The sequence below is a fragment of the Lepisma saccharinum genome, chromosome 4 (assembly GCF_977018435.1).
Source record: "Lepisma saccharinum chromosome 4, izLepSacc3.1, whole genome shotgun sequence".
Classification (NCBI taxonomy): Eukaryota; Metazoa; Arthropoda; class Insecta; order Zygentoma; family Lepismatidae; genus Lepisma; species Lepisma saccharinum.
This window is the reverse complement of record NC_139232.1, coordinates 59,319,355-59,337,660: the sequence shown is the minus strand read 5'-3', so window position 1 is coordinate 59,337,660 and position 18,306 is coordinate 59,319,355. Positions and strand designations below refer to the sequence as shown.

The 18,306-nt window shown below is 39.2% G+C and overlaps 1 protein-coding gene across 1 annotated transcript in view; it reads left to right on the top strand.

The window, feature by feature from the left end:
* The window catches only part of LOC145987161 (CD63 antigen-like), a 36,020-nt gene extending 25,630 nt beyond the window's left edge, over positions 1-10,390 (top strand). Inside the window, exons 2-5 of the mRNA XM_083121671.1 lie at positions 5,048-5,236; positions 5,867-6,034; positions 8,633-8,848; positions 10,079-10,390. Coding sequence (XP_082977797.1) covers positions 5,048-5,236; positions 5,867-6,034; positions 8,633-8,848; positions 10,079-10,255 — 750 coding nt within the window. The 3' untranslated portion in view covers positions 10,256-10,390. The remainder of the gene's footprint in view (positions 1-5,047; positions 5,237-5,866; positions 6,035-8,632; positions 8,849-10,078) is intronic.
* Positions 10,391-18,306: the final 7,916 nt, after the last annotated feature.

The window sequence follows — 18,306 nt, the reverse complement described above, 5'->3', positions numbered from 1 at the left end:
AGTAAACACCCTCGCAATTCGCTCCTGACGCGAAAAAAAAAAACGAAGCAAAGCGTATCCCCTTTTCCAGTAAGGTTTGTGATGTTTGTAAACATCACTGCTCACAGCTCATTGTTATCCGATACTCCTCCTGGCTCCGTTGCGGCTGAGTTATTATAAAACAGAACGTTTGACTTCGCGGTCGCGTCGTGTGTGGGTTCAGATTGGAGTTTTTTGTGTAGTGTGTGGTGACAAAGGAAGTGCTAGTGTAAATTATAAAGTTTGTGTGTGGATTTGTGCGCAGGCCAGGACAGGGTAGTGTCCAGTATGGGAAAACCGCAATACAAGCAACATTACCGGAAGGAGTGGGGAAAACTCTACAAATGGTTGGCCCCTGTCGATAGTGACACGGCGAAAGCGTACTGTAAGTACTGCATAGTAGAACTATCTGTATGCCAAAGCTACTGATCTGAAAAAAACTTTCGGAAACCCAGAAACATAAAGTCAGATCTGGTTACTTCTGTTCTGCAAAACAGCAGAAAAACAGTTCAAACCGGAAAATTTAAATACTTCTAGTGCTGAAGCTGGTTTAGCTTTATTCGTTGCTGAACACTGTTCTTTGCTAACCGTGAATCACTTTTCCGAATTATGTATGAAAAGATTTGGTGACAGCTCCAGTGCAGCATGCATTCGTCTGCATAAAACCAAGTGCACAGAAATAATAAACAACGTTCTTGCAATGCATTTTCTCGTTGATTTAGTATCTGACATCGGTAATCAGTGTGAAGTGCAGTGTTCAGAGGAAGAGGAAAGTAACGAGGAAATATTGTTTTTATAGGCAAGTACTAGATTTTTTTCACCTTTTTGCTATTTTTTAAAAGTACATTTGATTTAGCGACTTTTTCTAGAGCATTTACATTTCATTTAGCGACTTTCTAGCGGATTTTCTAAGGACTTTTAGCGACTTTTACGTTCAAGTTGTTGGCAACACTGCGCAGCAGCCTTGTGTTAAGCTGCTGTAGTATGAGGTGCGTGAAGCACCTCCTTCCGCGACGTCGTAAGTCTAGGCGCATACGCTGTGGCCGGGTTGGTCTGCTGAATTTTCCTCGCTTCCCACATTTCTTGCCAGCATATAGATCGTCCGCCGTAAGAGTAGACAACAGCTATAATTTACGTTCTATTTGATCGCGTATAAATCTTACAGTTGAAGTTGTTGCTTATTTGGAAAAAAACTGTAGGTAGATGGTGTGATCTTGACTGGACTATTTTCGTGGCGTCAGCTTTAGGATAATGTTTTACTTTTATTAATTTCATCATATCATCACTCATCCCTATCTTCTCAAATGAGCCAAAAGTGTCACAAAAATTAAGTAAAATAAAGCAAAGCAATCAATCAATGTGTCGAGACCACCTCTCCATCGTTCGACAAGAGTTTGTGTAATACCCAGAAACAGGGCGATACTGTCTCGAACCCTTGAAAATATTGCTCACATGCACAGGTTCGGATTCAAAAACTATCTTGAATCAAATCGCTCTAAGTGGCAGCTTACAAATGGTTAGTGGTTATGCAGAAAAAGAGAAATTCGAAATTAGGTTTCTGTCCGAAATCAGGATTCTCCTTGGCCGAGACCGAGTGAAACACCCTGTATTTCATATATACTTTTCATTCATTCTCTCATCTGATCATCTTCTAGGTCAACGTGACGGCACACATATTTTATGTTAAATAAATAAATATAAGTAAATATCAACATGACTTAACGGTGTTCCAATGGAAGTGAAGAAAATTCAACCATGGCTTAAATGGCCAGAATTAAGATATATTTTAAAACAGTTTTATCTAGACATCCCAACTGACAATACTAACAGCGATCAGCCTCCAACGCATCACAATATCCATCGAAATAATAGTATCTGATGCCATGCAATGGTGGTGGTAGATGCACATTGCAAGGTGGTTCGATTTCCACTTTAAACTGTAGGTCCAGTCCCGATTAGCCTTTTTGTGCATAAAGCGGTGTTAAGAACTAACCCAAACAAGTAACAAGTCCATGTGATAAAAATTCAAATATATTCTTTTTATAAAAATAATTTTTCATTCTACCACAATTTAGTCTATCTCCCTAAGATACATCTCCCCATTTATTTCCTTTTATTTCCCACACACCTCATTAAATCACAAAATCAATAAGTGTCTTTGTTATGTTTCTAGAGTAATACAGGATATAATTGTAAAGATTAGTGAGAATACCAGGTAGGAATGTGTTCTGTACATTTCGCAGGGGGGTAGTTGCCCCCCTGCCCCCCTCTAGCTACGGGCCTGCATTTATTTCCTTTCACCTTACGCCGACTAATTGCGCGAGGTAGAAAATGGTCACCGTACGTTCCTTGCCTGTCGTACCGCTTGCACCGTTACTAAGCCATCCGAAACCAGCTTGTTCCACCCCTTTTGGCGCGGAGACGCTCTCGCACATTGTTGCAACATTTATTCCCATATGTTTTGCTATGGAGGGCGGTGCTTGGGTTGCCGCGTGATGGACGGCAGATTACTGACAGCTAGCGCAGCCAATGGGGGCCGAGTTATGACCGTCAAACACCAGCGCGCGCTTCGAATCAACCGCCAATCATCATGTAGTTCCTCTCTATTCACGTTTTACGAACACTATTGTGTTTAGTTGGTTCCTCGCTTCGGGGTTTGGTGCTTGTAGATTCCTCTTACATAACGTTTCGTCAACGCAGTGTGTGACCTAAGAAAGAACAAATGAATAACGATTCCTCGCAATACTCTTAAGTTTGCACGTTCCTCTCTTGGGGGTGCTGTGCTTGTCCGCACATTCTTTGTCAATATCTCAACTTCCGTGGAGTGTATAGCAGCCACACCCAGATTCCCGGTATCCTCGGGAGTAGCTCTATTACGTGTAAAAATCTCAGTCCAATCAGAGCACTTTTAAAACTTCCTCGCTTTGGCGTGAAAAGTCGAGCTTCCTCTTAATGGAGGGTGGGAAAACAGGGGTGTGTGTGTGTGTGCGTGTGTGAAAATTCATAAAATAATTGTCCCCAATTTAATTTAGTAAAGTTGTACGCCTTTAACGTGTCTACTAAATTCCAACCACAAGAATTAATCAATAGGATTTCTCGTAAGTCATGTGTATTTGCTTACATTGAATTAGTTCCTGCTGTGTACGAAGAATATAGGTATTAAAGAGACACGAAAATGACCAAGTAACAACATTATAACTTTATTTTAATAGGGTAAAGCAATAATTGGTTAAATGTCTGTTATATCGGAGACACATTTCTTCATTTTTACAGAAGAAACTACTTACGGAAATGAGTTTCTGTAGTATTTTGAAAGTTCGTGGAGGTATTTTCTCACCGTAGAATGCTGCACAACAAGAAATAAGCACTTTTGATATAATAAACTTGCATTTTGTGCAAAGCGACAACATTATGCCATTGTTTCCATTATGTACCTGCAGATGGCGCGAGCGTCGAAAGACACGCGGTCTCGCTAGTGTTTCCAAACGTGCCCTGTTTTAACCAGAATTTTTATTTTTATTTTTTTAACTATGCTTACCTAACCTAACCTAACCTTGCCGGAAATGGTTCGTGGGGCTATCGTGAATGGTTTTTGGGGCTATCCGTCAATGGTTTTTGGGGCTATCGTGAATGGTTTTTGGGACTATCGTGAATGGTTTTTGGGGCTATCGGGAATGGTTTTTGGGGCTATCCATCAATGATTTGTGATGACATAATGAACACGAAAGTAGGTATTTTTCGGTTAAGAAGGTTGCAACACTGCATACCCACTCCAAATCAACAAAACACAAGCACGACACGCGATGATCCACAGCTGTGCGCGCCATCTTGTATGTTCCGCAACGGAAGAAAGGACCCAAAAGAATTACTCGTAATGTAAAAAATCGAAGTTACTTTCGTGTAAAAAGCATAATGGCACCTTCAACTATGTTCCGCAATACACAATTGTTAAGTACGAACCATTTAAAACTGAAAATATCCGATAGAAATGTGTCTCCGATATAACAGACATTTACCAATAATTGTACTCCTGGCATGTTAAATCTCTACTGAAACAATAGTGCTTGTTGCAATCAGTTAACAAACGAAAAATGTTAAAAGCTGTTAAAAATATATGTGTATACACTGTTACATTCAATTTCTACTTAATTTCTTTCTTTCCTTCCTATCTCTTTTCTTACTTCCTACTTATATTTTTCCTGTTCTCATGTATGTATAACCATGGTTTATTGGTTATTTTAAATTACTACTCTGTGCTTATATTTCCATGATTAATATTCATGTTCTGTTTTCTTCCTGCTATTGTATTGCTAGCTTTGCATATCCATATTGCTTTCCCTTCACCCTCTTTCTATGTAAAATCAAGGGGTCCCGGGTTCGATACCCGGTGGAGGCACATAGTGGTTCGCATCCCACTTTAAACTGTACGTCCAGTCCCGATTAGACTTTCTGTGCATAAAGTGGACTTAAATCACAAACTCAATTTTTCTATATAATTATTATATTCTTCATTTGATATTCGCTTACAAGATCCTTTGTCACCTTCCTTACCTATTCTTTTTTCCATTTTTGCTTTATGGTTCTCGTCCCATGTGTTCTATATATTCTTTTTCAAGCTCATCACAACTGTCAACAGATTGTTCAACTGTTCTTGGAAAGCTTAATTGGAAGAGAACACTGTATAGTTCCGGACATGCTTGAAAAAGTCATCTTCCTCAGAATATTGACGGGATATGGCTACCATATGTCCACGTCGGTGTCCTTACGGGAGTTGGCAACTACGAATGGACACCCTTAAGATTGTGGGGGAAATAAAGTGTCCAAGTTGCTTGTCCATAAGTATAGAACAGTCGTTTTAGGCAAATGTGATACAGGCTGTTTTGTACGTCACATGAATATTCCCGATCCCGAACATAAAAAGTTCCAAATTCCTGTACAAATTCCACCTTGGTAAGATCTTAAATATTTTAAATGTTACACTTGATATGGATTGCAGTATTGAGGATATAAAGCATGTTCTATTTTCCAGGTTGGCGGTCTTGTATCCATAGGACTCGGACTTTACATACTGTTGGAGTATGGTAGGGCCATCCAATGGATGAGTTTCGGAAACTCCTATCCATCCAAAGAGTTCATCGCCATTGGAATATTCATGGTCGCTATCAGCACCGTCGGAGTGGTTAGCGTAGTCCGGATGAACCAGAAAATGATATATACTGTGAGTTTCAATTATATTTCAAGGAATTTGAAAGCTTTTGATCTGAAAGACTCTTCTTTCTAGTTCCTTAATAGTTGAATATGGTAACGAGATTGAGACTAATGTTTACTAATCGAAATGAGACTTATCTTAACGCCTGTAATATCGATACGAGAGCGAGACTTATTATCCAAAGGGTCCCTATTTTCAAGACGTTGCGTTCTGATACGCGTTTTGTGCAATAGCTTGCAGGTCCCGCAACGAATTTTCGTTAATTCCTTCCCCTGGAAACGTCGTCATTTCAAGGCTAGTTTCGCCCTCATAAACAGAAAAATGTCCGCAGGTACCAAATCAGAAGAATAGGGGGGGCTGGGGTAAACCAGTAGTGTCATGCTTCGTCATGTTCTTGTCATGGTGCAGCATCCACGATTTCTTTGCCCACGCTTCTTACCTCAGAAAATCACTGCAGGCACGGAGCACCACTTCACTTGAGGCTGGTTTCTCTTCTCTTGAGTGTCGTCACGAAATAGTTAGGCAAGGCTTAGGCTTAGCATTCAATTTGCTTCAACAAAAGGCCATCAACTTACGGCATTCTATTTAACTGATAACTGACTCCATTAAAGTAAAAACGTTCAAATGTTTCCGTTACAGCTGATATGCTTGCTGTTGAGCTTGACGTTGATCGAGATGGGCGTCGGAGGCGCTGCTGTCGACCGGAAGCTGTATTTGAACGAGAGGAAGGTAGAGTTGCATCGCAGAATGATGGAAAGGTTCGAAGATGATAACAACTTCAAGATGGTTACACGAATGGAGGGAAAGGTACATCCTCCGGTTTAATACTGTTGGAAATGTATTTTTGTGAATATTAAGTAGAATAGTGACATTGAAAATAACTAAGTTCAATAATGTTATTTCTGTAGTAATCCCATCCGTTCATTTCACTAAAGGCTCGTTTACTTCCGAATCGTTGTAGTAACATTGTAATGGCATTAATAACATTAATAATGATGATATTATTGTACGCATATGTAACACTACACATGCATTTATTCCAATGAAATTTACTTCATAGTGACGTACATAGTATATTGTATCTCAAGACTACTCGAAGGAAAGGCTGGGGTCAGACACGTCTCTTTTCGCGACTGGCGTGGGTGACTTCATCGGCGGAAAAAAAACCAGCTGAGTCTTTACTCCATACGGAAAGAAACGTGAAAAGGCTGATCTGTCTTGCTCTTTTCGCTTCTTTTTTCTTGTATTTCTGGATTGTTGGGTTGTTTCCGTTTATAATGCCTTCAGTGAGGTCTTGCGACGTGTCGTGGTCTCCGGTGCAAAAATAAAATCAGCGGGTGATAATATGTAACTGAACACAAAGCATCTAACGAGACTTGTTAGTGGATTGCGATACCAGTAGTCTCATTACACAACATCAGGCTACCATACACTTCAATTGGGTTACAACTATTAGAATAAAAATAATAATATTGTAATTTATAATAAAGACTCTCACGAGTATAGTAAAATATTGTTGGTATTGAAGAGTTGAATCTCAACCTCCTCCAAATAATTTAATTCTCAATCGCCACACCAAAATTCCCACAACAGTCTAAGCGTAACAGTAATACTCAAGACTTGGCTATCTCTCAGCCTAGTGCTCAATTCCTTTACTATAGAGTTGGAAACTTGCCCTGCCAAGGGTAATTCCACACCAGAATTCACGTGGCAATTTAACGTTTAATATGTAATAGCTCGATATTGTGCACCTCAAATAGTAGATACAGTGTTGCCGAGAGACGACACTGGTCTGTCTCGTCTCGTGAACATTGCATCTCTTCTCGTGTCTAGTCTCGTGAACAACACGAATAATACATAGTAACTGTTATAATTCCCTTGTAAATACACAACTTGCTATTTATATACGAGTGATGCTTAAATGGCAACGTATAGTTGTGCTTCCGTTCTCCAGTGCTCTATTATTTATTCAGTCAAATTTTCATCATAATCCCCCCCCCCCCAAAGTTAAGTGGACGCAACCAGCTTTCACAAACCCGCCTGTGGGCACTCCTGTTCGCATGGACGTCCACAGGATTTTTTCCAGGGAGGCGCAAGGAAGGTATTTTTTTTTTTTCAGGCAAACAAGGCACATTTCCCCCCAAAATAGTGTTGTTCCCTAAAAACAATTGCTTAAATTTGAATTTATGGTGTTCATGCAATAATTAATACACTTTATTGTGGCTTAAATGAAATTATATTTGTGAAATACATAATTTTTGGTTGACTTTCATTTTCTAGGGGACGCCCATGCCTGTTCGACATCCCACTGATTATATAAGCAGCCTCGACTTTCTTCAGTTCCATGTCCTAAGTTTTCGTTCAGTTGAAAGCTGTTTAAAGTGTTTGTGACATAATACACACGGAACTTCCTCACATTCCTCGTAGTATAGTTAAAAGATTCATATAACTCAGAACTGTAATCTGAATAAGGAAAAGTAAATAAGAAATAAATATAATAGTCGAAGCAAAGTTATGAAATTGAAGAAGTTAAGCGAAAACAGCTCCTCTCTCACTCCTAAAAGAGAGCAATGAATGAGGTTGTTTTCTTTTACATATTCAACTTATCCATAATTTGACTTTCTGCATTTCTTTATTTAACAAATCGAATGACCAGACATATTAACTTGAATTTTACATGAAACTTTAGGTATCACAGAGAAATGTGACGACCTAAAAACTACCGATGCAATACATGTGTTAATAACTGTATGATCCAATTTTGAAGACATACATTATCTCGGATCCTAAGTGAATCTGTATATTTAGTCCCAGCTAGCTTCTGGGCATAATGATGGCTCTTATTAGTTCATAATTTCTGCGTTGATTCCGCTGCGAAACCGTGGTGCGGAGCGATCAGTTCGCCCGGTGACGTCACGCTTTCGTCAAGGACCACGTGATCAGGTATGGCCCCAGACTTCTCCTTCTAATAGTCTTGATTGACTATTCATACATACCAATATGTTGATGGACCTGTCCGAACACAGCTGCAGATGTGTATCTGGCATGCTTAGGCAGCTGCGAAGCTCGTAATCATTATGTCATGGAACGTTGGCCGGTTCAAACACGAATCGTGGCAGTGGGGGCGTTCAACAGAACAGGTTCCACTCAGGAGACGCAGCAGGCACGATGAGGATGAGTGATGAAGGGACACTCACAGAGAAGATCCATGCCCCCGGCGTCGTAGTACGCTCTGTGCCACTCCTCCACGGAGGTTGGCATCAACACGGGTGTCAATGGGAGGAACGTGTCTCCCTCAATAATCCAGAAAAATGAATTATGTGTATGTAAGACATTGGTGCACGTTCATGCAATAACTATCCATTGCAATTTTGAGCGTATCAGGTCTTTGCATTCCCTTTGCAGAATAAGTGTTGTGCAGTGAACGGCTACAGCGACTACCTCATTCCGAGGGAAATCCCTGGAGACCTCGACCTAAAAGGAAACGTGTCGGAGACGTGCGTGAAGAAGGAGAGTCCCCCCAGGACCTACAACCCTCCCTGCATCGAGAGAGCCTTCCAGCTCCACGATTTCTTCTGGCGCAGTGGAATGGCGATAGGTCTGCCCATGGTCGCTGTTGGGGTGAGTTTTAGACCTCTTCCAGAATTTACTTGGGTGTAGGCTAATGCATCGCCAGGCCTTGCAACTGATAACTCCCACACTCTTCTCCATGCTAGGACATGTTGCCGGGACGAGGGGCTTAGAAACACGAACAACTTTTATCCTCATGGTAATCTCTGTTCCAGCTAACTTCGGTTTTAACGTTTCGAGTTCTCGTTTTGTATAGTTTCACGTTTCCATCTCAACGTCCAAAGGGTGAACTTTTTCGAACATACAAAAACCAATCTCTCTTCACATACTACACCCAGAAAACAAGTGCTTCAGTTTCTGGCACGTGGATCCATAGCCACTATAATTCTCTGTAGGGTTGTGTGTTGTCAGCACCACGTTCGGTCGCCTTTACCCATAGGGTTGTCCCCGGGCACCCATTTCTTGGAGGATGAGTGGGCCTATAGGGACACCCGGTGGGGACACACAGTGGTTCGGATCACACTTTAAACTGTAGGTCCAGTCCCGATTAGCCTGTACGTGCATAAAATGGACTTCAAACAGCAAGTCAATCAATCTCACAAAATCGTCCATTACAGGGAATCGGACCCGAGTCTTCTACTGACTGGACCACCGTGTCTATATGTATGAGAGAGAGAGAGAGAGAGAGAGAGAGAGAGAGAGAGAGAGAGAAAGAGATGGTCGAGTGCGCTGAGTATTGAACCTACAATATCGCCACCGACAATCGCAGATTCGAATCCTGGCGCGATCATGGGCGTCTCTTTGTGAGGGTTCCTTCATAAATTATATGTATTCATCATTTATCGACATCGTCGCGATTAGCGCAAAAGAGGAAGAAATACGACGTAAGGTAAGAAAAATTCCAAAAAATACAAATAGGAAGGGGAATATAGAAAACCTCCGAAAGGTAAATGTGACATTTTAAGTGATTTCATCATAAATTAATGACATAGATATTAGAGAAATGATATTTTGTGATAAAAAAAATAAAGCCTAACAGCACTACGCAATTCAACTGTATCTCAATCAATCAGTCTCTTAAACAATTGCATGCATTGTACACTACATGTAATACTAACTAACTAAATCTCTAGCCTTCTTAAACCTGAAGGTTTATGGCCGCAATAATACAAGCCTTCCATTTGTCCCTATTCTGAGCAATATCTATCCATTCTCTTCCATCTCTACCAATTTCCTTTAGGTCCATATAAAACTAACTCACAAATGTTTCTTCTCGTGCAGGTGTCCGAGACTACTGTCTTGTACTACATCACATCCACGTTTTCCCCCAAAGAGGTTCCGAAGTGCAATGAAGGAGAAACCAACGCAGATGCCCAGGAGGAGAAGGCAGATGCCCAGGAGGAGAAGGCAGAAGAATCTGATGGGGAGAAAAGAGAAGAAATTGCTGAGGAAGAATGATCATGGAGAATAAACTATTTGTGAGCTCCTTCACGTGGGCTGGACGAAGAAGGACACCTAACAGAAAGGTGTGTGTGTGTGTGTGATCGTAAGAATTTTGCATTGTTTTTCTAATAAACATTTATGACATTTTCATCTGGAATTTCCATTAGCTTTTGGCGAGAAACATTTGAAGGTCACTGGCAACTACGTGCGAGAATTTATCATCATACTACATGTATATTTAATTATTTATTCTGTACCGACTTATTTCCATGAGGATCTTATTTGTGCACAAAAAGACGTAACATAATTACTCGTTGTGGTAAATTAATTTGTAACTGGTAAAGGTAAGTTACTTCCTGCTCCTTGCCACATGCCATGAACGCATAAAGAGGGATGTGGATATAGGGCTCCACACATTCAAGGCCATTCGTAGAGGTCATTCTAAGAGGTGTTGTGATCACTGATCAGCATCAAACTCTGGCCGCCTTTACCTCTCCAGGGTTGCCCTTACGTACCTACTTCATCAGGGATGGGTGAACCCCATACCCAGTTTGATGCAAGAATATCGACCTATCTATCGTAGCTCCTTAAGTGTCCAGCAATTATCTCTACACCCTACAGGGTGGGAAATAACCTTTTGCTAGGGGTTCACAGTAAAAAGTAACAACAATTAAGAAATTATGGTAATACCAAATGTTTACTACGACAATTGTGGTTAGTATGTCCGCCGTTTGCTTCTCTCACAGCACGAAGACGATCAAGGTAGGAGCTCAGAAGATTCGCAAACAAGTTTCCACTGATGATGTCTTTGCTTTCTTGAGATAGTTTTTGTGGACGCCCACCACTAAAGTGGGCATAGCAATCATCGTACCCTTTCTTCCAATTGTCACTTTGTCAGTTACCCAACGTTCACTTCGATGCAGTTTCTTCGCGACCCATTTGCGGTTGATGAATGCTGCTCCACCTTCCATTGCTTCTCGAAACGCATTGGCTCTTATCCGATCGACAACTTGCTGCTCGTCACTGTCACACAATAGATTCGCCATCTTGGAATTTATTCCTGAAACACAGAAAAAAGCCTACTTTAACATACCACACTTCAAATGGCTCCATGTTTACACAGTTTTCTTGCAGACACCTAGCAAAAGGTTATTTCCCACCCTCACTCCCATTGATCTTTCATGAAAATCAGCTTGTTTTCCAGTGATTGTATTGCCCCCAAAATCTCTACGCCATAGTTTAAAGTGTAGGGTGACCATAATATGTTAATCCCAAAGGAAGTCAGTTTACTCCCTACTGAAATATCGGCAATCGTAAAACTATTTTCATTATTATTATTAATTAAAGTAGAAAATATATTAGCATTCACCAATTCATTAGGAATTGTCTTTTGATTTTGTGTCGAGACGCAGAAATTTAAATTCTTCGTGCAGGCCCGCATTGAAACTACATGTACGCTTCTTGGTCATACTTATTCACTGCTGTAGAAATAACGGAACCCACACAATACAATAAAAACCGCGACGCGAGCTAACTTAAACAGTAAACTGCTGCCTGCTCGAAACGTCTCGACGAAATTGTAAAACATTTGGATTGTTATGCGCAATTAGCCAAAAGTTGCAGAAAAACGACGCTAAATATAAAAGATAACAAATTTCTATTAATAACTTGAAACAGTGTTTCCATTACACTAGTTTAAAATATGCCATCGACTTCTTTTAGCATGAAATGTCTCAAATTTAGATTTAATTTTCGAGCTAACTTCTAGATTTTTATAAAACGGGACATAATGAGGATTTTTTTCAATATGGACGGCACGACCGGGACACGTCCCCTAGACGGGACTGTCCCGGTCAAAACAAATTTCTATTAATAACTTGAAACAGTTATTTTCCTGTAGTTTACGGTTATTACAAGCATAAGAAAACAGTTTTTCTTTGTGACGTTTCAGGAGAACACACGCTCCTTTCATCAGACATTTATTTTCATAAAATAAATGTCTGATGAAAGGAGCGTGTGTTCTCCTGAAACGTCACAAAGAAAAACTGTTTTCTTATGCTTGTAATAACCGTAAACTACAGGAAAATAATTCTATAATGCAAGCAATGCGTACATACAATAAAAACTTGAAACAGTGTTTCCATTACACTAGTTTAAAATATGCCATCGACTTCTTTTAGCATGAAATGTCACAAATTTAGATTTAATTTTCGAGCTAACTAGATTTTATAAAACGGGACATAATGAGGATTTTTTTTCAATATGGACGGCACGACCGGGACACGTCCCCTAGACGGGACTGTCCCGGTCAAAACGGGACGTATGGTCATCCTATTAAAGTGGCAAGCAGTATTGTTATTGGCTTATAGATGTTGTGAATGGCCAATGACATTTGAGGCACCTTGCGACTTGGTCTATTGCTTTTATCCTAATTGTCCTTATGTGGCGTGTCCACCTACCTGTCTTTGTGAATGTTACCTCAAAATTCGTGAAGTGTTTGTCGTGTTCAATTTATCTTCCCTCTTCCCCTCCTCAAGCTCCCACGTACATACTCATTTTTCCTGCCTGCTGGATGTAAGCTCATTTTTAAACTTCGTGATCTTTGTTTTCTTTTATGTGTGTTCTTCACTTTGGTTTTCCTCTATTATTCGCATACAGTAGTATCTAGTAGAGTGTTACAGTAAGAGGATTAAGCTCGAGTGCCAAATTGTTGGCACGGACGAACACTTATAACCGTAATTTTTATGTGGTAGCAGGCCCTCAAATATGGATCGTGAAGTAAAAGACAGAGTGAAATTGAAACTTAAGTAAACATAGTCATCATCTCCATGTTAAAATGTAATTTAGTCTATGTTATGTCCTATTATTTATGACATAAACATAAAAACATGTCAAGATTGGAACTTCGTAAATAAGTATATTCAAACTTATAACAAGGTGGAATACATTTTTAAAACTCTTAAATCATACATAAGACACATAAACAAGATGCATAATCGTTACTATGCACAGACTATTACATTGGCCATAGCTGCCCGTTAACCATGTACAGTAATGCATTTTATAATATATATCAATCTTCTCCCCTTCCATAGAAAACAAACTTATGAGGTGTAAAATACTCTTTGCCTTTTTACTCTTTCAGATTTCCTTCTTCCTATCGGACAATGTCCTAGACCAAAACTATCCCCTTGCTTCTTAGATGAACTGGTCCCTAGACAAAGATTACTTCCTCCCTTCGAATAGGAGCTGGTTTCTGGACAAAGATTACTTCCTCCCTTCTTAGACGAACTGGTTCCTGGACCAAGTCTGCTCGTTTCCTTCGAATATGAGCTACTTCCTTGCTTCGGAGACGAACTGTGAGCATTGTGTTCTTCACTGCCGCTTAGTTCCTGCCGATGCATTTCATTTTTAATTGGAGGAAATAAATATGCATGATGTGCACTATCGTCATATTCCTGAAGTCTTTCTGACTGATTTAAATCTCCTTCCGTTTCATGAAGAATCATTAATGAACTTGGAGATGTTCCAGTTGATGGCAATGGAGTATTGTTATGCCAGTGTATTACTGTAAGCAGCAGTGATTCTACTTCAGTATTAAATTTTCTAACATCCTCTTTTGGAAAATCTCCTATGAGGGTTAGATACCTTTTCACGGTATTGACTGTTCTCTCAGCCAACCCGTTTCCCGAAGGTTTATATGGGCAGGAATGTTTTAGTTCAATGCCCAACCTTTGGCAGAACATTTTAAATTGTTCACTTGCAAAGGGTTGTCCATTATCTTTCGGAGAACCAAGTATGTAAAATTGACTTTTTAAATGTCTAATTGCTTCCTGAGCCGTTAAATTAGAACATTGCCAAGCATTCAAAAATTTTGTGTGAGCATCAACACACAACAGGAATAAATAACCTTTGAAATAAAAGTGATCGACATGTACACGTTCCATGGGTTGTGATGTCTGTGTCCATGATATAAATTGCCCTTTTGCTGGAGCTCTTGCATTCGTCTGACAAGCATCACATTTTGCAACAAAATTTTCAAGGTCAGAAGTCATTTTAGGCCACCAAACTAACTCTCTAGAAATCTGTTTTAATCTCACTACGCCACTGTGCAGACCATGAATTTGAATGAGAAACTTGCATCGCAGTGTCTCTGGCAATACAATTCTATTTTCCCACATCAACAATCCATCTTCTGTTGACAGTTCGAGACGTTTCTTCCATAAAGCTACTGCTTCCTCATTCATTTTGCTTTACATTTTGTAGAGGGCATTAAAGGACTTTTGACTAGTCATAGTTCATGTAATGAGGCTTTTATCAGTCACCTAGTTACACATATTATTTTGTATCTTCTGAACCCATTGCAGTCCCAGAATGATTTTTTGATATGTTTTATAGTATGGCATGGGGGACCGGATATATTTTTTTCACGATTTTTGGTGATGACGTATTTTGAGATATTCAAGGTCAAAAGTCAAGGTCACGTGACAAAATTATATTTTTATCCAATGGTAGGCTTGTTATATTTCACTGGAAAGCTTGTTCAATTCCCTGTACAATAAGCTTTATTTGAGCTTCCTAGGTGAAATAGTGGGGGAGTTACAGCACATTTAGTATAGCTAAGCGGGCTCAAAAAGGGCAATTTATGCGAACTTTGACCTTGAATAATTTAACAATTACAAGACGCACGAGACTAAACATTTGCATACTTACCAAGTTCCATGCATAGTTTCAACTCCCCAAATTTCATGAAAATCGGAGATGGTCAGGTTGGAAATTGCACATATCTGTGTTGATTTGGCATGGAATGACTCTAACGTGGTTTACTATGCGCTCTGGACAAAACAATAGTCAATATATTACAAGAAGGGTTGAATGACAGAGATTCTCCGGAAATGTAAACAATGCAATAAAGAATGAATCGTTGAAACAAGAAGTATCGTATGACACGTTTGCAAGGCTTACATATACAGGGTGACTGGTAATTAGATGTATTCCCTGAAAGGGGTTAAAGTAGAGACAATTTGCAATAAATTTCACCATATGATACCCCGTCCGAAAATTAGTAGTTTTCGAGATAATCGAATTTCAATTTTTTTTTTTAAAAAAATGACAATTTTCCACATAAAAAGATGAATTGAGAAAAAACTGCTCATTGTATGGAACTTATTTCAGCTTTTTCTGATAGCTAACAAATAAGTGGTTCGTTGAAAAAAAAAGTTTTTCCCAATAACAATCACATGTAAGTAACGGGTGGCTCTAAACTTACAAGTGACGATAAAAAATTGCACTCTTAGTTTACTTGGCAACGTATTAATAACAAAAATGGTATGACACGAAGCGTACAAATAACTTAAATTACTTCCTTGTGACATCTGCTATCCAACAAGGTACAAATGTTGCTGACATTCACATTTGTGTACAAGAAATATTACTTCATTCATCTTCATGTGAATGGAATCAATGAACAATACAATTAAAGAACATTATATGTCTTGCTCAAAGTGGGCACCTCCGTTACGAATGCGGGCACGCAGGTTTTTAGGGAAATTTGGTCTCTTAACTCGTGATGTGATGGTGTCCTTGATGTGTTGACCAGGTGATAAGATCCTCTCTCTGAGCTCTTCTTGCGAGTTTACCGGTGTCTTGTCATGTGGCTCCAAATGTAAAAGTCGCAAGGTGTCAAATCGTTCAGGGGATCGAGCTGGGCAGCCATCATGCTGATAAATCATGTCACGTCTTTTAGCTAGAGGCACATCCTCCAACAACATTGCCATCCTGTTCCTCAAAAAATGTTCATAAGTGATGCCATTTAAGATTTGGGGCAGGAAAAATGGCTCTATCAAATGATTGTTGATTACGCCCATCCATACTTCTGCCTGGGCATGCGACAGTGGCTGGATGAAAATTACCCAAAGAAATGGATTGGTCGAGGCGGCCCGATTCCCAGGCCGGCTCGATCCCCCGATTTGAAGCCTTGCAACTTTTACATTTGGAGCCACATGACAAGACACCGGTAAACTCGCAAGAAGAGCTCAGGGAGAGGATCTTATCACCTGGTCAACACATCAAGGACACCATCACATCACGAGTTAAGAGACCAAATTTCCCTAAAAACCTAGGTGCCTGCATTCGTAACGGAGGTGCCCACTTTCAGCAAGACATATAATGTTCTTTAATTGTATTGTTCATTGATTCCATTCACATGAAGATGAATGAAGTATTATTTCTTGTACACAAATGTGAATGTCAGCAACATTTGTACCTTGTTGGATAGCAGATGTCACAAGGAAGTAATTTAAGTTATTTGTACGCTTCGTGTCATACCATTTCTGCTATTAATACGTTGCCAAGTAAACTAAGAGTGCAATTTTTTATCATCACTTGTAAGTTTAGACCCACCCGTTACTTACATGTGATTGTTATTTGGGAAAAACTTTTTTTTCAACGAACCACTTATTTGTTAGCTATCAGAAAATACTGAAATAAGTTCCATACAATGAGTAATTTTTTCTCAATTCATCTTTTTATGTGGAAAATTGTCATTTTTTAAAAAAACAATTGAAATTCGATTATCTCGAAAACTACTAATTTTCGGACGGGGTACCATATGGTCAAATTTATTGCAAATTGTCTCTACTTTAATCCCTTTCAGGGAATACATCTAATTACCAGTCACCCTGTATAGTGGCACAAAAATCGATGTAAAATAAAGCAACAATCAATCAAATCAATGCATTAAAAATGATCACCTCAGTGGATTCAAATCGCGAAATGTTGATTACGAAGTGTAATGCTACATGTCATATTTAGAGATCTATTCTTGTCTTGCGTTTTTTAAAAATATTCTTTGATGACAACATATAAATCATATAAAAATGTGAAGGTGGAGGCTTTGGGTGGTTGTCGATAATTTTAGGACTTTCTAGATAAAAACACTTGCTCAATAATCAATGTTTTACATATGTGTTTTCTCCATGATAAAGGAAGCATTTCTAGTCCGAGTAGTTCCGAAATCTCTCTTGAGATGTCACATCAGATAGCTGGGATCGAGAATTTCTGTGACTCCGAGATTATGTATGCATGCCTGTCTCACTGCCCGAGAAACGTTATTATAAATGTTATTAATACTGTTGTACCATGTAAATACAAGAGTCGAAATCAGCAACCGTGCAATAATGTAAAATGTTATATTTACACTATACACTAATAATGGTTAAAAAATGTACATGTAATGTAATGTCACTCACGAGGTTCATGTTCTATGTTCTGGATCCCAAAACAGATGTCATATCACATAATGTATTGAATACACTAATTATGTTATGTATATATTCCTATGTATGGCATTGTAATTTTTTATTATACTTATTATAAAATGCAATCAAATTGTAATAAATAGAGAAAATAAAGTCGGGGAAACCGTTAAATTCGGAGCAACTGACGTCCTGGTATATTTTTAGGAACCAGGGCAATAAGCGCACACCCTCGAATGTATGCGGGAGGAGGCGGGCTTACTTCGGGGGTTCTCCCAATTGTCCATTCATCAATTTCATCATATCATCACTCATCCCCATCTTCGCAAATGAGCCAAAAGTGGCACAAAAAGCGAAGTAAAATAAAGCAAATCAATCAATCAAATCAATGCATTCAAAATGATCACCTCAGTGGATTCAAATCGCGAAATGTTGATTACGAAGTGTAATGCTACATATCATATTTTGAGATCTATTCTTGTCTTGCGTTTTTTAAAAATATTCTTTGATGACAACATATAAATCATATAAGAATGTGAAGGTGGAGGCTTTGGGTGGTTGTCCATAGTTTTAGGACTTTCTAGATAAAAGCACTTGCTCAATAATCAATGTTTTACATATGTGTTTTCTCCATGATAAAGGAAGCATTTCTAGTCCGAGTAGTTCCGAAATATCTCTCACATCAGATAGCTGGAATCGAGCATATCAGCCAACCCCTCACAGAGCTACTGGAAATGAGCCCTAGCTCGCGATCGAAGGTTTGGTGATCCCTGCGCTAGGTAATAATGAATCATAATTATAGATAACAAT